Genomic DNA, 22,625 nt, shown 5'->3' on the forward strand with positions numbered 1-22,625 from the left:
GAAAGGGGAGGCACTACTGTAACCTATAAGATCTGGAGTATGCAGCCCAGCCCTACTAGGGCTTTCTTCCGACTTCAAAAGGCCTGGTGGTGGAAAAAGAACTATCGTAGAGCCGGTTTACCACGCAGAGGCAAGAATGAAAGCAGCAGTTCGAGCAGATGACCTTGAAACTCTTGAACCAATAGTAGGTCCAGATGCACACATGGTTTCATTTAAGGCTACAGACTCGGCTTCTTTCCCTTACTGTCTGTCTCCGTCGACGTCGAATTTTTCGTTTTTTTTATGCCTATATCCGATTAGAGCATTTCATTTCCTATTTCCAAAATCTTGCCTGGTCGAATCTTTCGCGGAACATTCCAATATGGAATGAAGCTTAGACACAGTCTCTAAGGAGGAAGGATCGATGGTTTTGAGAAGTCTTCAGGTTTCATTCTCTTATGATAGATAGGATAGCACCGTCCCCTATTAACGATAAAAGAAAGACAGGTTCCCTGGTTCTGTTACATCAAACGTTTAGTTCTCTTCCCGGAAACCACTGAATTACCCCTCTTTGGGCATATAAAGATTGAGTAAGAAGGGTAAGCCATTTGACCATAAGTTCACAGCTTAGGATCAGAAGGAAAGATTCCATCCCGTCTTTACTTTAAAGCAATGGTCTACGACTCCGCAGCTTGCTTAGGAAAACTCCTAAGTTATTTTTTATTTTTCTTCTATCGCGTTAAGACAAGCCCTAGTCCCAAGCTAAAGAGCATATTCATCTGCACCTGAAAGGATAGGGATGAAGTTAGTGCTTAGAGCTCCTCTCGCTCAAAGATTTATTGGAGAGCTCCTCATTGCTACTATGAATATGAAAGGAAAGGGCAGTGTCCCAGGTTTAGCTAAGTTTGAGTAGCACTTCCTGTGTGAGAAACTCACTAAAACTACACCAAAGAGGAGGGGCATAGGGAATCCCGTACCGATGCGACTAGACACCGCCGGAAACTGGCGATCAAGTCTACGATATGAGTCTTCGTTGAACTCATTTGAAACGAAGACTCATATTCCTCGCCTGCAAGAAAGATGATAAAAAGATCAACGCCTACTTGCTCCATGTCATTCTTACTGACTGTACCATCACAACAAGGTATTTTTCTCGGAAAGGTCAAACCCTTCAATCCTGAATTGCTAGTTTTCAATCTCGTCCGATGGCCGGAAATCAGAAACAAGGCTTCCAGAACTCTTATTCATGGGGACGGGAAAGTTTATAAGAGGACGGAGCCCCCTCTTCGGGAGAGATTCCTCTCCGTGCCTCATCGTTAGTGATGAACTCTTCCGAACAGATTTTCTCTAGAAGAGGTTTAGCCCTTTCCATTTTTGTCGATCTTCCGCTACGGCTCACTGTACGTTCCTTTAGCTATAGGCGTGTCCAATCCGATAATAGTCCGTTCCACACATAGTGCAAGGAAGCTCGGTGCGATGAGCTGAAGAAGAGAGTATGTTCGATGATGCCGGAATAGTCCTTTCCATTTTCTTCCTAAATTTAGCAAGCTTGACAACAGGAGGGGATGTAGGAATTGCGCATTACGCATGAGCAACCTTATCCCAGAAAGAACTCGATGGAGATGGATTGATCGGTTGGATGATTCCAATTAATGAATAAGAGTCATTCCCTGTTCAATCGAAAGAGCACTTCGACCCTATATAATCTAGTAGGACATTGCCTCCTAGAGGGGCTAGGAGTTCAAAGATTCTAGTCCATCCAGTCCCAGTGGCTCCGCGGTGCTCCTTCCGCGATACGCACTAGCACGCTCCGAAGCAAACGAGCTTGTACGCATGCTTCTAGAGCTACTCGATTCACTACAGCACCTGGCGCTTGACCCCATCGAAAAGGGCAAAGTTCCTCCACTGAACCGTCGTACCGAATCATCTCCGTCAGAGCAGGCATATGTCGGCTGGATCGATAAGAGTGTGAGGAAGAATGCACGGATAACAATAGTCAGGTAAAGGGCGGCTACTATTAAGAAGGAGAGTGCGCGCATCCTTTCACTGATAAGACGGTGCAGACGAAAAAGAGTCTGTATGATCGTCCGCTATCATCAGTCTTCGTTTAACCAACATTACTGCATTGCATATAGAGAAAAGCCCCTCTAGCTCCAGGTTTCAGGAGGGGTACCCCCTTATACATACGCTATAATTTGACTACTAACCGCTTTCACTTATTTATTTGGATGGGGCAGCTTCTACTCCTTAAAGCACTATAGCTTCCTACAACTGGAAGTCCGCAAATCGTCATATATAAAATGAAGATGCTCGCAAGGGAAGGAAGCTATTGGAATCGGCGGAGAAATGTTGTGTTATATATGGTATTGTAATATATAAATAGGATCTGATTTGTAATTGTAAAAAAAAAGAAAAAGAAAAGCGTCTTGCTTGATCATTGAATTGAGTGCGGTGCGCGGTAAGACTGAACCACCATTGATCTATCGAAGATTCAAAACTGCTGATAATGAAGACAGATATATATAGAAAGTGTTCAGTGCACTAGCTCAACCTCTCTTTACTTGCTCCTTTTTTCACTCTAGCTACTCTACTTATCGCTACAAGTATGGAGCTCTATTTGTATACTCGTTTCAGATATTACACTAGCTCTTTACTCTAGCTCTCCTGGCTCGCTCCTATCTCTCTTATTTAAAATAAGTAAGCAGAGGAAGTGAAGGTTGGAAAATTACATAAGAGATAGGAAAGTTCCACACGCGGAAGACGCTAAATGGTAGAGCATAGCTTTCCCAGGCTAAGGTTGAGAGGAATGAGGCAAATCGCTTGCTTACTTGAGCTCTGAAAGTACCGATTTCCTGATCTCGGAAAAGTACCAGATCTACTTTCTATTTGTCTGAAATCGTCCCGATATCAAAGCTTTCTCGAAATGAATGAAGATAAGATTAAGTAAGGGCGCTATGTTCAGATTCTGAACCAAAGCACTAGTTGAGGTCTGAAAGCCTTATGAGGAGAAGGTAAGATAAGGGGAAGAAGCGGGGTAGAGGAATTGGTCAACTCATCAGGCTCATGACCTGAAGATTGCAGGTTCGAATCCTGTCCCCGCCTAATCATCTGAGGCAGACTACGGCCTCGAGATTCCGTGGGTAAGTAACCCAGTGCCTTTTTCAGGAAAAAAAATGAAATACGAACAACCGCGTAGGTCGTCACAAGTAAAGTAGTAAAAAAAAAAGAAAGCCATGCCTATCACAGGCCTTCTAGTTCCAGTGCTCCCAGTAGTATATATGATTCGTATTTGTTTGGCATCCCTCTTTTGCTATAGTCTTCGTGTCTATCTATATTCTAGTATTGGTTTTGTATTTTCAGATCTTGTAACGGTCGTTATCGGGGCTTCTTCGGTTTCTGGTTCGGGTGGGAAAATTATTCCCCATTCCAGCCCAGCTACCTCCTCGTCGGAAGATTCATTCGGAATCCAGGTCCTGTCGGAGCCTTGGCCCGTTATTCACAATGAGACCCTTGAATCCTCCATGAGGAATAGAATTAGGGTACTTGAAAATACGGATTGCATTTTTCTCCTTGATAAGGAGAAGGGGGAATATTGGGAAGAAGTCAAAAGAAACCTCGACTCTTGTCCTTCTCAACAAGAATATAACCGAGTAATAGAGTTTGAGAGTCGCGATCTCCAAATCAGAGAACTACGACATAAAATAAATGTTTATCAATCTTTCAACAGCTACTGCGAGATAATCCAACCTTGGCGGATAGGGCCATTTACAATCCGCAATCAGCTTTTGTTGATTTGTTAGACGACAACCGAACGGAAATTGATGAACAAGTCGGAAGTCCCTTAGAGAGAGACCGCCGCGAGCCGCAAAACCAAGTTGATTGATTTGGCGCTCGGGTGTTGGTTGTTCGGTTTATTTTATTTTAACTTTGCTTCAGCATGCGTTAACAGCTGCTTGGGGTACGATGACAAAGAGAAGTTCGGCTTGGCTTTCCAGGCTTAAAGAGCCTTGTTACTATGTACTACCTTCTCGCTTCTCCTTCACTTTAAAGCCTCTATCTTTCAGCACTATGAACTCTAAGTCACGGTACGGGCCCTTTATATATAACTTGTACGAGAAGTAGGGTAGGTGTAGTACGTACGCATATATATAACTTGTACTTGAAGCACGGTAGGTGTAGTACGTACGCATGGAGTTCTCGCATGGACTGACGCCTAGGAGTGAGAGGGTTGTGCTAAATGAAGAGCTCTATTCCAGTCCATAAAGTGAGGAATCAGGTAGCACGACTTAAGGGTCGATCTTAATAAAGAAAGGAGAGAACATACCTATTGAAGGAAAAAGAGAGGATAACGCATCGACGAAATAACCCAAAAGGTGCGGGTCTCACTATTGACCGCGGCATTGTTCCTCCTGATGACAAAACTCTGATTCATTCAGTCGTAATGCTTAAATGCCTTCTGTTCAAAAGAAGGGGAGAAGATTCTCAACCCATATGAGACAGGGTAGCCGCCTAGATTGTTACTGCTGCTGAGCCTGCTAAGCTAAGCCACATGCAGACTTCGAGTACCTTCATGTAGAACAAAAAAGATACCAATCAGACCACACCAAGTGCTCTTGAGAATAGGCTTACTTCGAAATAGGAGCTTGAATGAACGCCAGGGAATTCCCTTTTGGAATGTTTTTTTCTTATATAGTGTAGGTAAGAGTTAAAGATGCTTGTACTCCTCCCCTTACTCTAACGTTCTTAGGCGGGGGCAGGATTCACCAGCACGAGTAGCAAGATAAGTATAAGTCATCGTAGTGTAAGGTCCAGATTAAGCGATTTAGCCTGCTGAAGATGCTCCAGTTCTGTTGACTCAGATGCTCGGGATGAAGATTATGAGCCTGATGAGCGTGATCGATAGCCCGATGCTCGTGGTAGAGATGAAGAGCTACATCTTCTATTGGTTCAGTAGTTGATTCATTAGTCGAATCCGTTTTTGATTATGCAATAGATTAAGAGAAAAAGTGCACCCTGCATCAATAGCAAATCCAGTAGCATAGGCAGTTGATCCATCCATTGAAAAAAATCCTACGTAATGCCGATGCATGAACCCCTCTCGGCCCCCAAAGGTCCGAAATCACCGTACGCACTCCTCCATATCCCACTCTGGAGGTAGGGCACGAGAATCTTCTATTTTTTCTTGAGTGGAAGTAGGAATGGAGTGGCTCATGCCAGACCGGAGAAATCCTACTTATCGGCTAGCTCAATCGCAAATCGGGCATCCCCATGATAGATTTAGCCAGCTTCTTAGCTCAGCCTCATGCAGACCTTCGGGACTCACCATTCTCACTTCTATTTTTATGAATTCTAGATATAGGATTCCATTTCGTCTCCACAAGTTAGCCTGTCTGCCTGCAAGGCCCAATCGAAGCTGATTGTCCCCGTGGCGGATAGCGCCCCTTCACTCACTTGTGGTTTCGCTACTCTCCTAAACGGGAAAAAGCAAGGGCTTACCTTAGAAGCTCTTTTTAAGTTTCCTTTTCACTAAAAAGAAAGGGCCTTCTAGCGATAGAGACTAACAAGGGAACTTACCAATACTAAAGGCGGATCGATCAGGCTGAAGTGTAGCATCTCAAGCTTATCTTTCTTTTGCACCCGCCTACCCTGTACTGCCGAACGTTTGCTACAGTTAGATTATTCTAATATATATAATAAACCGATTCGATTCAAGTGATTGAAACACAGGACCCTTTTCCACAGTTACAGGACCGTTACGACAGTTGTTGATACCGAAAAAGTTTCCCTCAGACATCTCGACCGGGAAGTAGCATATCTTTCAAGAAAAAAATTCGGAAAAAACCAACCCTAAAAGCTATCTTGAATAAAAGAAGGGAACCTTATTCGTGGACAGATGAGCGTTTGCGACCGTTTACAAGAGTTAATACCGAAACAGACAATTCCAGATGCCCTCAGACAGATACCACTAAACAAGTAAAGGACAACGGACAGTATTCGTGGATATAGCGGGAAGACCTACTATCATTCAAGGAAGCGGACCGTTGACGACAGCGGGATGGACAGATGCTACTCAAAAAGCCGATTATCGCATGTTTTTAGAGGCCGTACTTGACCCATCCGACCCCTGTAGTCGCGATTTCGCAAATAAAATAGACCTTTCCGGACCTTTTCCTCATGGAACGATAAGACCGATGCCACTATCGCCTCTTGGCTTTGCTTTAATAGAAAATATTTGACTGGTTGGAAGGAACGTTATACGACAGTTTTTGACTTTGCAAGAGTAGTTTCATCGGTGGAAGGGAGGGAGAAGGTTGTTCGACTGAAGCCCGACCTCTATGATCTGAAATGAGTGCGGAAATGTCCCTTTAAGAAAAGGATCTTTACAGAAAAAGAGCTCAGAGGTTTAGTCAGCTATTGTCCTATTTTCTTTTTTCTTCTCGATGAGAGGCTTCCCCAACAGCACTGGTTTGTCAACCTCCATGGTCTTTCCCAATCCAATCTTTTTCTATTACTGACACCTGGAGCCAGCAACAATTGCTAAAGCAACTCCCGAACCTAATTCCTAAGGTCACATACCTGTCGCATAAAAAGAAAATGCATATATAGTTGGAATCTCCAATAGGGCAGGCATTAATATGAAAAGGTTGACTTTCCAGCTGGGACATCATCCACAGCTAGATCTTAGAAAGAAATTGCCCATCATTTGCACATCGATACGTGCCTGCTATGCTTCGCCCTTGTCGGACTAGGAGCTCTACTAGGCTTGACCGTGGGAAATTGCTTTAGTAGATCGAAAGGGCAAAGAGAGCCACCCGGTCATCATGGATAAAACTACCACTCTTTCAATTGGCGTCTAACCATCTTCTTCTCACTAGGGCCGGGATTGGTCTTTCTAATCAATCAGAAAATTCACCGGTGGATTGATTGATCTAAACCAAAGACTTGATTATAGGAGAAAGGCGTTCTCATACCTTGATACCCCTTTGTGGAAACCTAGAACAGAAGAAAGTCTCTTTAGGATTAGGATGGCTCTGTCCTAGCTAGACCGAGTCACAACTACTTATTATATTCTAGAAGACTCGGGCACACTTCCCTATACTTCTCCTAAGTGACATCAAAATCCTCTTTCAGCCGATTCGAAAGCAGCAATAGATGAGATTTGGAATCAGACAGAGGGTTCACGCCTCACCCTTCAAAGGGGGGACTGGGGAGTTAAGACTTCCTTGCTCTTAGGCCCCTTTAAGGCTTAGGGAAGGGGCCAATAAGATCAGGAAGAAGGAGATTGGATCCCTCCCCTTCCATATGGTTGTTAGCTCTTCTGTGTCGTGTCAAGCCAGTTCATGAATGAATGGCAATCATGAGTGTAAATTGGCTTGTTAGGGTCCGGTCGTGGCCAAGCCTCGAATCGAATCCTGGATCAACGCCCTTTTTCGCTTAACCCATTCGTTCAGAGTCGACAACTGCAGATAGGCCTCTCCCCAATGCAAGGCAAGGTGAGTTTGTCGGGCATGACGTGCTTGTGCCTATCCCTTTTCAGAAATAATAGATTGCAGCTAATCCAGTTGATCCTGTATAGGCGGAGGTGAGGACGGGGGGCGAAGCAAATTGAAGTTTATCCTAAACTAAAGAAGTCCAAGTTTTCGTTTTTTCCGGGTATACGAAGCAAATTAAAGTTTATCCTAAACTAAAGAAGTCCAAGTTTTCGTTTTTTCCGGGTATGAGGCAAAGCCAGAAGTGGTTTATCCAGGCTGGTTGAACCCCCGAAAGAAGCACCAATAGCATAAATAGCTATCATGGTTGGAGCGGAGCATAGATAGCAAAGGTATGGGTAGAGGTCAAATGCACACATTTACCAGGTAGGTGGTGAAAAGAATTCCATACCCGCCTAAAATAACTTAAGCCTAAAACGAAGTAAGAGGCCGGGTCAACAATCTAATAGGTTGCGTTCCCCCAATTCGAGAAGAGGAATCCTAGCTAGCTACTGGATGGAGGGCGGAGTAGAAAAGTCATTGCACAGGGGTAGCATCAAGAGAAGAGCGACTTCCACTTCATAGTTGCTTTCTCCAACTGAGAGGTAGACTGCTTAGTTGGGGCGGGAACTCATACTGCAATAAGAGGGTCTGCTAGACGAAAGATTAGCCTCGGACCCTATTCGCTCACATGCATGGATGAGAAGAAAGAGGATCTCGGGAGGGTCAAACTTTGGACCTCGGAAAGGGCCTCTGAAAGTGGGTATAGTCCCTCTTAGGAAAGGACATCGTGTGGTACTCTTTCATTGGCTAATGTGAATAGTAGGGGCTAAAGGCGAGTGAAGTGAGATCCGAGCTAGGTTAACTTCTTCTCTTATGAAATGGATAGTTAGAGGCGTGATCTATTCTATAAACAGATATCGGAACAGAGATTGAAAGCAGGAACCAGAGATTAAACTCCATAGTGTGAAATCCCGTGATTTGAGCCTATCAGTATGGGATATCATAGGCTTCCCTTGGTTCGCTCGGTGTAGGTATCACCTTGATGCGCGTAGCTATTGCCTTGATCCTTTGGTCTGCTCGGGTCATTCCATTGATACGCTCATCGGGCTCGTCGTTAGGGCTGACAAGGAGAGGAATCATTCCCATTGAATCTCTTCTCCCAGATTTTCTTTGTAGTCCAACTTGGTATATGTAAGAATTCATGCTCAGTTGGGGGAATAGTGTGACTTGGCTGCTTTCTTCGAAAATTTTATTATTCTTTTTTTCCTCTGTTTTGTAAGTGAACGAAAGGCTAACATAAGCTAGAGTGGAACGATCTACTTTTCTATCTTGATGGCTGCGAAAGCCTTAATTCAATTAAAATGTTATATGGTTTCAGCTGATTACAAGCACAGCAGGGTAGTAATGCATAAAGGAAGGAATCGAGCGAATGTAAGTGCTTCGCTTGTTACGTTACAGCCAGTAAAGAAGAAAGCACTACTTCATGGGAAGTTGCCAAAGGGCAGTCCGACGTCTCCTTAAGGTAAGGCAGTTCACTCGTAAGGCCCCAAGGTAGGCTCGGTTCCGGTAGAGCCTGGAGCGACCTGAAGATGGGGTTCACCCTTCCCAAGGAAGGCACTGTGGGAATTTGGAGCGAATCGAGCTTGGTTTGGTCGCCCTAAGCCTAAGCCCCTTCCAGCTAGTAAAGAATGAATTCTTCGAGTTTGAGTTTTGGTTGTTTACCAACAAATTATGCATGGTTATGCATGGGACTCTTAAGAGAAGACTTTCTATAGTGATTTACAACCACCCTCACTGCACACTTTAAATATCTGTTGCCATCAAAGACAGTTCCATTCGATCTTAGCGGTTCGTTGGCCTCTCTCCGTCTCAGTTGGTCAGTGACTCTGTCGTTCTTTCCCTTTGCTTTGAAGTAGGCTCTGATTCAGTAGACCGGAAAGCACCGGACCTTAGCTTACTTCTTAATACTTTTATTCGACTTCCAGCAGCAAGAGACAAAGGAAGTAAGATGGGGGCGATTGGCCTTTACGCTTTGGATTGGAAGGAAAGAGCAAAGGGAGATCGGCCTTTACGTACGATGCCGAAGATAAGACTTAAAGAAGGAGCTTACCACCGTCCTTGCCTGCCTCACCTGTGCTTATTCCGCGGTTGCTTTAACCTTCTTGAAAGGGCTATTGACAGCAAGAAAGGGAGGTAACAGATCAACGGCTAGAACGACCAGCTAGAACGAAAGCGCATATAGGAAACGAAACTAAGACCTATGGTGCCATATAAGATAAGCATTTCCAGATCGGGTCAAGATTTCGAGCTTAGAATTGAGTGAGGTTTAACTGATTTAAGGGGTTCCTCCATAATAGCTATAATTAAGTAAGTGGAATTTCACTACGAAACTTAGCAATAAGTCCATCCGATAGTGGGTGGTTTGGAGATCAAAAAGTTAAGTTTTTATGGGCGGAGGTATAGCTAAAAAGTATAAGGCTTTCGCTGTGACTAAGGATAGACAGGACTCTCGGTTCGTCTGAGCCTGAGTCGAAGACTTCGGATCCTGCATCTGCTTCAGTTAATTAGGTTAAAATGTGCCTTAAATGGTGTTTTGATCCTAATCCTAGCTAGTCATCATCCAAAGTTGAGGCATTCAACAACTTTCTGAGACACCATTCTTCCCATAGCCCTAAAGGATTAGGCCAGCCTCAACGTTTCTACAAGCTCAGTTTCTACCCAACTTTTTCCGAGAGAACCGACTACGGGGGGTGTGCTGATAAACTCAAACTCGTCTCCGGTTGCTGCTGATGTGGAGAAATTGGTACCAGCCTACTCGTGATGTTCCTTGCCTGGTTCGCTATAGGAAGTGCTTTCAGCAAAGGGGGAGGGAGGGTTAGGACATCAAATTCTAGTCTTCAAAAAACTAGAAGAGGTTCAATTCCTCTTTGATGTGGTTAAGGCAAAAGACAGATATAGATATCAGAGAATAAATTTTAAGGTAAGACTGGTTTTTTCTTAGGTCATCGGGTAAAGTTTAATAGTTCCAAGCTAAACGTACTAAATCAATTAGCTTAAAACTATTTATTGGAAAATTCAATAAATTTCTTTGAAATATTTCCTACTCATATTAGCTATCTACGATAAAAGAAAGTAGAAGCCGCTTTTTTCGAGGAAAGTCTCAGTGCGTAAAGAGTCCTCATACAAGAAAAAAAGCCAGTGCTAAAGAAAGAGCTCTCTCTTATGCAATAGTAAGCTTCACAGTTGCTATCGTAGGGCGCAAACGTTTGGTTTAGTCTTTGGCCCAGCCCAATTCAGCATTAATCGGGTATTTGAAGCTAAGCGTATTGTTGTAACAAGGCCAGGAATTCTTCATAGAGTTGGTGTGCTTTTTATTTCAGGAGAAGTGGGTACGTCTTATGAGGGTCGCTCTAGTAGAAGTCCCACCCGGGTGAGGGAAATCCGAAAAGACAATGGCCGATTCAGGTTAACATTAACAAAGGGTCGATGTGAATTGAGCTTGAACGAAGTGAAAGGTACGTAGTCGCGTCGAACGAAGTGAAAGGAATTCGTAAGCCCGCAGCGACCGAAGCAGTATAGGCCTCCTATCCTGCTGTAAGGAAAGGCCCGCTATCCAATTCCATCAATGACTGCCGTCTTGTACTGATGTTTTTTAGTAGGTTAGTGATGGGTTTTTTCTAAATGCTTACGAGACAGAGAGGAGATACGCTAGTGAGATGCGCAGGTGTATGAGCTCTGAGATGTGTAGGTAGAAAGAGAAGAAGCCGTTCCAACTGGTCCTATAATCCTCCTTCCTAGGGTAGTAGTCAATCCGATGTAGCTAATCCGACCAGCATTAGTAGACGAGTACAAATGAATAGATTTGCCCTATGCTACTGACTATATGTAAGCAGACAGGAAAAAGATATGGATTCGTACGACTACCTCTATTGACGGCCTGGAAGCCTCTTAGAACTAACAAACAATCATCTCGACCACTCTTCCTAGGCTTGTACTTTCGCTCTTTTAGATCGTGTAATGCAATCTCAGATCTTCACTTCCTTTGCCTCAAGATCGGATGTGGCTTTCTGGGTCTCCCCTGACCCACACTAGGGCCTTGACTTCGGTTCCAATTCCAGAGATGGGTTCTGTGGCGAACTCGAGTTGAAGAAGTCAAGCTTTTAGCTTGAAACAAGAATGGATAGAGTTGACTCAAAAGAAAGCGTGGAGCGAGGCCTTTCTAAGGTGGGATGGTTAGCTTTCAACTCAATTCTGTTGCAGCGGCATTAGGGCTTGCAGAGAAAATAGAAATATTTTTATCATTCAATATCCCAGAAGGCCTTTGAAGTAAAATTCCCAATTGTTTTTGCGCTGCGAGACCAATGAGGAATTCTGTAAATGCGTGACCCCTCTTTATCACCGCCACCCTTCAATGTTATGGGTTTGCGACAGTAGCACCAATATCCGCTGTTTTCTCAGTTGCTGGCTTGGGATGAAATAAAATATGATTCGTGGACCGATAGCCTCAAGTGCTGATTTCTTCCTTTTGGTATTGAAGCGGCTCATTCTTTCTGGTTCACGACCGATCTAAAAGTGCTTTCCTTCTAGCTTGACTTGTTCCATTAGGTATGTGGCTTTGTTGTAAGCGGACCTACCAATCATCCTCTCCCCCTTTCCCTAAGGGGAAGTGTAGGCATCAGAGAGGCCCCGCCTAGAAATGCAGGGGCTTGCCTTTCTACCTCTCTCCGTATTGCATTCATCCCCATCTTTTGATTCTTTCCATCTTTCCGTTCTCTTGGGCCCCCAAGGAATATTCCATCTTTGGGGAAAAGCACATCAGCCAGCCTTTCAAGCATCCTACTCCTTGTAATCGTATGAGTCCTGGCCTAATCCTTTAGGGCTATCAGTCAAAGTGGGAAAGATTGTTGTCTGAAAAGTACTCCATTACGTATGTATGGTAGTTTTTTCCGTATGCCCGTCTAAGCGAGAGTATGGGTTTCCGGCTAGTCTTGGAAGTCTTGTAATGGATTCTTCTGGTTGGGTTGTAGCGCGGGTTTCCGTTGGGTGAACCCTTAGCGCGGGTTGACTACTCTTTGATCTCTTTCCCGCATTCTTTCATTTCTTTCGTATAGGGAGTGGATTAAGTTGACTTTCTTCCCCACTCTATAAGAAAGTTCCTTCAGCGGTCTAAGCTTCTCTGCCCGCTTTGCATTACGTATATCAGTCGATTCGGTAATCATTCCGTTAGCTCTTCATCCCGTAAGGATTCGAAGTAGTGTCTCAGTGTAACCGGCCCCGCCGGGCAGAAATCCTCTAAGAGTCCCGCAGGTAACCCCGTAGGCTAACTTATCCCTCCGCATATTCGTTGAAGCGAGGGCAAAGGGCTTTTTAAAGGAGAGCTTTGCCCCTCATCAAGGATTTCTTCCTTTTATCGCTTCCTTGATGAAGCAGCCTTTGCCACATTCCCCTAGTCCGTCTAGCTCTCTCCTCGTGCAAGCCTTCTATTAGCAGTTCAAGCAGTTGAATCGGTAATTGCCTAATCTAATTTGTTTGCTATTCCTTCTTTTCTTCCATGAGGAAGCGGAGAGGTAGCGTGTAGGTTTGACTAATGCAACTAGTTGGCCGAAAGGGAATCAATTCTCGTGTAAGAACCCCTAGTGGCCCGGTTCGTCTGTGTCTTAGTCGTGGAAGGAGCATTGGCTTAGTCTTGAGACTCTTTAACTCCTCAGTCAAATAAGGTGTTTTCGTTCTTCCCTCAGTTGATGTCTTCGAAGTCGTAGATCGAGTGAATGCGGTTGCAGGTCTAGCGCCATCCCCGAAGCCTTTCATTTAGGTTGACTTTGCTTTCTTCTTTGTCTTCCGTCTAGTAGTGGAAGGTGTGTCTGGGAATCAATCCTCGTATAATAGGGAAGCCGGCCTTTCTTCTTTCCTTCAGGTGGTGAAATGCCTTTCATAATTGCTGTAGCAGGAGCGATGTCAAAGTGAATCTTGTGGTGAGGTTCTTTCGGGCACCATTACAGTTGCGTTTTTGTCTGCTACTAAGGTTCAATGCTTTGGATTCGGTAAGCAATCCGTCTAGTGGTCCATCAGCTTTCCACCTTACATTCGGTCCTACGAGTGATCCATTTCCTTCAGCCGGTCAGTTGTTTCGGAGTAGGGAGGGAAGGAGTGTCGAGTATTCGATTCGTCCCTCAATCGGTCAAGCCAGTTCCTTTCCTTTAGCTATTAGTGAAAATCCCTCAAAGCAATAGACTGATACTGATAAAAGTCATTCATCTGCTGAGCTACCTATTCTAATAGCTACATGAATAAAGTTAGGAAAGCTTTCAAGCAGCGACACCAGATCGGCTATGCGAAATGGTTCCTGCTAACTTGCGAAGATAGTGAGCACTACCTTAGTCGCTTAACGGGGAGCTAACCCTACAAGAGATAGATCTGAAACTAACCATATCCAAAAAGCGGATCCGATCCATGCCAACATAAAGACCATACCTTCCATAAACCTTCATGTGAAAGACAGCAGGTCCAATCTCATCCCATTCCCAAGCGAACAATGCCATTCATCTCTCAAGTTCCCCTACCTGACGAAGGCCCCTATGATAAAGAAATAGAGGCAGCAAACAGGCAAACAGCCTTGTAGGAGTACCAGCTATAGTAGTCAGCCCACTGCACTGGGTCTACCCTTTGCGTTCATCTTGTCAGCCGTTGGTTGCTTTGTTGCTGGCTGGATGGCTTGCTTTCGTGCTTCTGGTTGATTTCCTTTGGGTTTCCGGCGGGAGAAATCCCAGTAAAATGAAAGATATCAGAGAATGGGAGAACTAGACCTACCGGAAGAGGTGTAGCTGCTTTCAGGTTTGTTTAAGACAGTAATCCAAACAAAAACAGCCTTCCCTTGCGTATTGAAAGGGCTGCTGGTGCCTCGTTTCCGTGTTCGGGGGTTCCTTGATCTTAAGGTGTAAAGGCCAACTACTGCAGACAGGACTTCGGTAAGGACTGACTGATAAAAGCACACTTAACTGCAGCAGGAAGGACTGAGCGGAAAGGACTACCGCCTCATCCTGTTCCTGATTTGTAAACTCGCATTTATAAGAATCACTTACCTCGGCGAAATCCGCTCTTAACTCAACGCAAGAATAAAGAGATTTCATAACTCCATTCTATCTCTCCCTCGTTACGAACAAAAAAGTGGGCGGGGAAAGAATAATAACTTCTATCTTCGGCCGTGCCATAGGGTTTTATCAAAAGAAAAGTATCCGATCCTCCTTGGCCTTTCACCAGGAGACAGAAGGTATCTCCCTTACTAAAAAAAGACCCTCTCTCCTCGTAGGCATGGAGATTTTTGTCTTCTCGAAAGAGAGTTCAGTCTCACTCTCCAGAACGTGCTAGTTCCACCTGATTTCCGTCCGTACTCTCAAACAAAGAAAAAAAAGGGCAAAAGAGCTCAATTACAGGGATTGAAGCTTTCAACAAATTATCCCGGGACTTAGCACAGTGGAACTTTCTCAATGGATGTGATTAAGTCATCGCTTCGCACCTCTCCTTGTCATTCGATCACACTGCTTTCCTCCACGTATCACTCGACTTTCAGTCAACCATATCTAACTCAGCGGAGCTACCGCATGTAGAAACCTAGCTACAGCTACCAAAGCAGCCGCTAAAGCCCTCTTTACCCGTTGGAATGGAAAGTAAGAAAATAAGATAAGAATCGTGTGAAATCGCGCTTTTTCATTTAACTAGTTAGTGGTGAAGTTAGAAGAGGATGGGGAAAAGGACTCTTGCTCCTTGTATTAGGCCGCCACGCCCGTATTTAAAGTTAAAGAGCTTCCTTCGGTCGCCTCTAACCTTCGTTCCTTTGATGTCGCTAAAGCCCGAGCTAAGCAAGGTCTTGGAAAGACCGAAGTCTGGAGCCAAAGCGCATCCCGGGGAAGCTTATTTGATACAAACAGTTTAGCCGCCAATAAATGATTGTCGCTATTATTACTCATAAAATATATATAATAATAGTACAATTTACTATATATAATAAGTAATTTGCTGGCACTTTCATCTAGTTAAGAGAGAGCCTTTTGCCATGCCCGGTTGGGGCGAAGAGTTGGGTTGGTGATCGACTACCTCTCCTTCATATGGAGCCTCTTCTCAAGCAGCCTATACCATGATTAAATGTTTCTTAAACCCCCTACCTATAGGGATGTTGGGGTTTAGCTCTGTTGCTCCTAGAACAGCCTTCAATATGAAATGTTAATTAGCCCGTGGCTACTTCACTCTTCAACTCGGGATGAAATCAGCAACATCAATATCTTAGTCAGTGATAAACTCTAAAAGTCTAAGCAGCCTTAGCTCATCGATTAACTCAAGCATCGGTACGCCCCTTACTCTTACTATAGTCCTGACTTACCCCAGGAGATAACAGAACTCAATAAAGATAACAATTCATCCCCGCTAAGCTTTTCACCTGATCTAAAAGGACAGAAACTACATAAGCAACCACTAAAAGGCTCTATCAGAAGAGAAGCATTAGCAGCAAAAAAAAAAGAAAACATCAATTGCCTCTTCAATCACCCGCATTAGAAGCCTTCGATCGAGTGGACTACCTTACATTAGACGCTTGGCACAGTCAGGACATCAAGTTACGGCTTCCCTCACTAAAGTAAATAGAAAACAGGTTTAGGCTCTATGCCAAGTAGATAATATAAACCCAAGTACTATAATGATATAAAAACTAAAAACTGGCAGAAACCACAGAATTCACCATGTCAACAGCTTCATTATCAGCACATTCAATTGACCTGGGCTGGGCATCCTTAGATCCGGTGTACACGCCTGTATTAAATGCTCTTCACGTAGCTGCTTTGCCACATCGCGCACTTAGCCACTCATTACATTAATGATTTCCGACTTAGCTAGCATAGACTAGATTGGATTAGCATAGCACATGCTCTTAGAAAAACGGACTAATCGAGTCCGCGTAACGAAAGAAATATCTGCTTTCAATGTTAAGCCTCCCTGTCTGAATGAGCTCACTTCTTTTGACATGAGACAACCCTTCATCCATGTAATAGCTCATGGCTCTTTTCGACTCTTCTTACTTATACCCCGAAGTTATTCTGCGACGATCTAAAGCCCTGGTCATGCTTCTAAGAAGAATGGGTTTTCCTTTTCTGTCTAGCCCCAGCAGTTTACTTTCTTAAGAAAGCCTAGATCGAGTTAAGATCTATTTTCGAATTTCAGGCAAGGTAGTTACATGATTTCTTACATCAATGGCTAGTATGCTTTTGGGGCATTTGCTCTAATCGGAAGCCATTGCTTCTAGTCCTGGGGTTCTAGAGGTTGTCCAGGCATATAATAAAGGCAAATGAGAGGAGACTTGTCTTAATTTCCGAATCTCAAAAAAGTAAGGATAGATACTGACAAACCTTCCTCTAGAGTACAGTATCCGTTTTGATTCCTACATCTCTTTCCTCTGTTATCTGTCATCCATTCTATTGGCCTTGGCTCTTACTTAGAAAGTCTAGAGTCTAAAACCACATTTCTGGCAGCCTATAAGATAAGTCATGGCATAGGCAAATAAAATAGGACCAATTAAGAAAGAAATTCAGTCTATCTGGAGTGGAGGAGTTCCTAAGTTCTATAAGGCAATCGGAATAGCAAGCTAATACAAAGTCAGGATCAATTAACTTACTCCCTTTAGAAAGTGAATTCACTACACTACATCTTTCGATAGCAGGAAACCATAGAAAAAGGGATTCCATGCTCTATTTATGTTGCCTTTCACTATCTTCCTTCCATAGGGAAGCTCTATTAACAGGCTAGGCTTTCCTAAATCGAACTTCAACTCGAGAAAGTAGAAAGATCATCCTAAGAAGGAGTTAGGAAAGCGCGATCCTTATCTTCACCTAGCGGTAACTCTCTACCAAGAACCTCATAACAAAAGGAAATGCAAATCCCTCACTCTGTAAGCTTTTTACGCCTAGCCCCTCCAAGGTCTCACTTTAATGAAAGTGTCCGAAAGACTGTATTGACTTTATTTGAAGTCTACATCATCTCATGTGGAAGGGCTCCGTCTTATAAAATTCCATCATCCCTTGAACTCATCCGTCTTAGAAAATTCCATCATCCCTTGAACTCAGTACTGAGCTTTACATAGATTCATGGATCTCCTATCTATGATAGATGTAAAGCGATAGAAAGCTTTCCCCTCCTTTATTTGAGCTTTCTGCGCTACTTCCTTTCTTTGAGACAGAGCTTCGTTGGCCCGCTCCTACAGCTACAGTGAGCTACTAGATAAAACTTCCAAACCAGATATGAATATTCAATATTCCTACTCAGGTTGATATTAGAACTGAGACTGAAGTTGCTAACAAGCGGGAAATAAGGGAATATGGAAATATTGGAATTCACTACTTAACTGTTCTTCACTCAACGCCTCTTGATTGACTTTAGAACTGAAGGAAGCCGGTAGAAAAGGAAGTGGCAGCAGTGTTTTATAGAACAGCTTTTTTGTCTAGAGATTCATCCCCTAGTCAGTGAGGAAAAGGGTCTATTAGAGAAAGAGAAGTAGGGGAGGAAGAAGGCGTATGCAAAGAGCTTTTTCTCAGCGTTCCCGTTCGGCATTCTTTCAACAAATGAAAGATTGCCCATACCCTATTGGTGGGGAGACTTCTTAGAATGGTCTCTGTACCAAGGGTGGATGAGGCAGTATCTGAAGTACCCGCACTGGTATTGTGCTGTCGCACTTGACCAAGCAGTTAGCTTGGAGGCTTTCATAGACCCTCCAGTTTATTGCCGAACATGGTACACTCCTAAAGTAGACTTGTCTACTTACTTTCTTTTAGGTTTTGTGTCATGTTTCAGGTATATGACTGGGTGGTTGAATTGTCCAGGCTTTACCTTCATCCCTGGCCGAGTCTAGTGAATCTCCTTTGGTTGGGGTTGATCACATCTTAACAGATCATCAGACCCTTATGGAACTAGCTGATGCTTCTGGTTATGCACTGGCTCTGATGCCATCAGCTAAAGGACTTGTTCCGGAGCACCAACCATCCCCACTTCATTGGAACTTACAGGGGTGCTGTGAGTACTGCTTTCTGTGCCGAAATTGTGGAATCTGCTGATGCATACTTGTTCGCCAGACCTATCTTCAATGATTACTGCTCTGTGGGGTATTCACATCTTCTCAAGAAAGACAAAGCGATCATTGTGAAGCCCGAACGAGTTGTGATTGGTAATGGCCCCGCTTTTGGGTGTGTGCTGATGAGGTATTTCCTAGGGGCGCTAGCTAAGCGACTCAAGCATAACGAAACTTCCTTCTTACGAAAACTACCACAGGATATATGTTCCTGAAGGGCCAACCATTGAAGGCTGCACCTAAGGAACCAACCTTTGAGGGTTAATGTTCTGTTTCAACATATACAAAAAATGCTGTCTAGTGAATCCGCTGTAATTGCTGAGACAGGGTATTCATGGTTTAACTGCCAGAAGCTGAAGCTGCCAAAGAGTTGTGGGTATGAGTTCCAAATGCAATATGGATCAATCGGATGGTCTGTTGGTGCAACACTTGGTTATGCACTGGCTTTTCCTGAGAAGCGAGTGATTGCTTGCATAGGCGCTGGAAGTTTCCAGGTGAATGCTCGGGATGTATCCACAATGCTGCGATGTGGACAGAGGAATTGAAAATCCTGATAAACAATGGTGGATACACCATGGAAGTTGAAATCAATCCATGATGGGCCATACAATGTGATCAAGAACTGGAATTACACTGGGTTGGTTGACGCAATCCACAACGGGGAAGGCAAATGCTGGACTGCCAAGGTGTTCTGTGAAGAGGAGCGAAATTGAAGCAATTGAAACTGCAACAGGACCTAAGAAGGACTGCTTATGCTTCATTGAGGTGATAGTTCAATACGAGCAAAGAGTTGCTTGAATGGGGCTAAAGGGTCTCTGCTGCTAATAGCCGTCCTCCCAATCCTCAGTAAACTTGCACCATTTAACCCACAACTTGAAAAGCTTGTAGCTAGGCTAGGGTAATGGATGGTAGTTCTTTTCACCGACGGAACAGGTATAGCTTTGATCGAAGGAGAAGGAAGGGAGCGATGGAATTGAGGAAATTCAGCATCAGGATCGGTTGGATTGATTGGGATACGGGCGAAGCTACCGGGCAAGGAAGCCTTGCTTCAGCTTTCAAGCTTCACCTCCATTCTCACGAGTTGGATCCGAGACCTCTTGCTTGAGGATTAAGCTCACTCCCTTTTATTCTAATCCTGAGGGTTCCTACTCTTCTTAGACAGCTACTTACTTAGGGCTTCTCATTACCTGGGGAGATCTTTCTTTCTATGATAGAGAGAAGAGCGAGGTACTGTGACCTTTTCTTTGCTTTCCTTACAGACAGGGAATACTAATGATATCGCCAGTGTAATAGAATTTTCCCTATCCGTCGACTCACTTGCAACTATATTAAAAACAAAAGCAGTGGCGAAGGGCTTTAGGTCTCGAGCGAAGCGAGAGGAAAGACTTTTAGGGTACCCTACATCCCTCCCCCTTGTTCTCAGTTACTCATCAAATGGTACTCAGTTAAATATAAGGCCCGGTTAGTTGCTAAGGGCTACACCCAGAAGTACGGTGAAGACTATGATGAGACATTCGCACCGGTAGAAAAGATTAATACCTTTCGAATACTGCTCCCCCTAGCTGTGAATTGAAGCTGGCCTCTAATGCAGCCAGATGTTCTGAATGCTTTTCTCAACGGAGACCTGGAGAAGGAAGTGTATATGGATCTGCCACTTGGAGCTGGATATGAATCCATGAGTGGAAATCTAGTTTGTAAGCTGCGAAAGTCATTGTACGGGCTGAAGCAATCTCTACGTGTCTGGTTTGGCAAGCTGACAGCAACAATGAAGCTGTTTGGTTATAAACAATTCCAACGGCGGTGATTGTTCATAAAAATAAGAAATGAATAAGAATCCACCAAGGGAGAGAGAAAGTTAGTGAGAGAAGCTCTCGAGTGCCTCTGAAACCAACGACCACTCCTATGAAAGAACAGAGTACGGTGAATGAGGAGAATACAAGTGAGAACAGTCAAGAGAAAACTCAGGCAGTAGAACATAAAGCCCTATGAGAAGGGTAAGCCAACGCAAATCTCATATCGTGCTTCACTTCTGGGGCATGAACCAATGGAAGTTGACAAAGACTTCAACTGGTTGGAAGAAGAGAAGGCTATGGCTCCAGTATATACAGAGAAACAAAAGAAAAGAATAGAGAAGCAGCCCAAAATTGATATTCCAGATGAAAGATGGAAGCAAATATGCCTAGGATGCCATTGTCATTAAACCACTAGGTAGACGATTCTATCTTTATGAGCTGAAAGATAGACGATTATGGCTTTGGGGTGCACCAGATTTCGAGCTTATGGATCTTCCTTTAAACTACTATGTTATTATGTTATTAGAACAGAGGAAAAACAACTGCGTCAAAAGATACTTAACGATGGTCCATGGGTTGTTGCTGGGCACTGTATTGCTACTCAGAGATGGAGTCCAAATTGGAATCCCTACAATAACAAGCTCACGAAGATTGCCCTTGGGATTAGAGTACCCATACTTCCAATGCATTGCTACACTACACCACACCGTAGATTTTCTGATGGAAGTGGGTAACTTGATAGGTTTCTGTCTCACTCTTAGTACTCATTCAGTACTTCATATAAGGTATATTGTTCGGTAACTGTCTTATCTCATTCTGTATCCTTGCTTGTTCACTGCACTCTCCTAAGGGTTTAATTAAGACAGTTTTATCCTTCCGTTCGTGCGCCCTCCCTGTCTGAATGAGCTCACTTCACTCTAAAAATAAAATGTATAATGTAAGCAGGTCTGCAACTTTCTTTTCTTTTTTGCCGGAAATAGAAATGGGTCGAACCCTCATTGCTGTACCATCTTGTCTAGTGAGAAGCAATTTCGAGCGCCTACATAACCTACCACTCCAACTCAACAAGAAGATAGGTATCAGACCATATGTAGTTCATCCGGACATTTTTACCCAAGTTAATCAAGAAAGAGCGCACCGACTGCCCACCACTGGAACTTGGATTAAGAAGTTCAAGAGGCATCCTCCATTCATATCGATTTATGGAAAACCATATCATTCATCAAGAAAGAAAGATTTTTCCAAGAGGGTCCCCTATGAGATAGGGGTCTTGATTCCCATTAGTCGGGTCCTCACTCCTCCTCTAAAGCCCTGCCCCCTCCCTTAAGGAACCCCCCCAAAAAAAATATTCTATTTGAAAGGAAATCTGTGGATGTTGTTGTTATAAAGGCTTCCCAATCCTCTCAGAATTGTAGAAAGATAGGGGATGGGGGTTCCATAGGAAGAAAGTGTGGGAGTAGGCTTTGGTAGGCATATCTTTAACTATTACACATTGTAAGTTGTTTTTTACTAAATTAAATTATAATTATTGTCTTTCATATACTTTAAACATTTTTAAACATGATACGGTCAATAAAAGTTAGATATTAAGCACTACATTTATCCATATGCTCATCCAAAATACTATTCAAATATTTCCTAAAAGCAAGTTGTAGCTCCCGTCTAATTGTCAATGGGCTAATATGTTATGCAACAGGCGTAAGCTATATGAACACTTGATATTCTTATAAACAACATCCTGCATAACGTGAAAAAAAATATGTATTCAATACAATGAAACTAACATCCACACAATGGATCTAAGCAAGATTCTAAATATAAATTAATATAATATCTTTTATTGATTACACAATTTTATATGGATTACGTTGAACTCTGAATCTTTCATACATGTAGTATGAATTCTTGAACTACTAATAGAATCCTGTACTTTTTTCAAGAAAAAAAATTAAATAACATTAATATAGTTACACAATATAAATAATACACATTAAAAGAATTCAAAATCTCAAACCATACAAACAACAAATATATTAAGATTTTTATATAAAAAAGCAAAATATGAAAGCTTTATTTTAATTAGTATACCCAATGATTTGATCTGAAAATAGACTGAAAAACATTTAACTTGTTAAAATTCACATAAAATAATTAAAAGTAAAACAAACTCACTTACATTAATGAAAGTTTTTCAAATAACAGCAGATTCACCAATAATCATGCCAGTCCCATGATCTAACAAAATTCTCTCTCCAATTTTTGCAGCAAATAAATGTG

At 43.2% G+C, this 22,625-nt stretch overlaps 1 protein-coding gene and 1 pseudogene across 1 annotated transcript; both read left to right on the forward strand.

Moving 5' to 3' along the window:
• Window positions 1-3,212: 3,212 nt before the first annotated feature.
• LOC127740506 (uncharacterized mitochondrial protein AtMg01280-like) lies at window positions 3,213-4,319 on the forward strand. The gene is given in 2 exon segments (XM_052251508.1): window positions 3,213-3,677; window positions 3,680-4,319. Coding segments are annotated over 2 exon segments (648 nt in total). The 3' UTR covers window positions 3,863-4,319.
• A 13,674-nt stretch (window positions 4,320-17,993) lies between these two features.
• On the forward strand, window positions 17,994-19,767 carry LOC107457920 (pyruvate decarboxylase 2-like; annotated as a pseudogene).
• The last annotated feature ends 2,858 nt before the right edge of the window (window positions 19,768-22,625 follow it).

The sequence above is a fragment of the Arachis duranensis genome, chromosome 7 (genome assembly GCF_000817695.3).
Source record: "Arachis duranensis cultivar V14167 chromosome 7, aradu.V14167.gnm2.J7QH, whole genome shotgun sequence".
Classification (NCBI taxonomy): Eukaryota; Viridiplantae; Streptophyta; class Magnoliopsida; order Fabales; family Fabaceae; genus Arachis; species Arachis duranensis.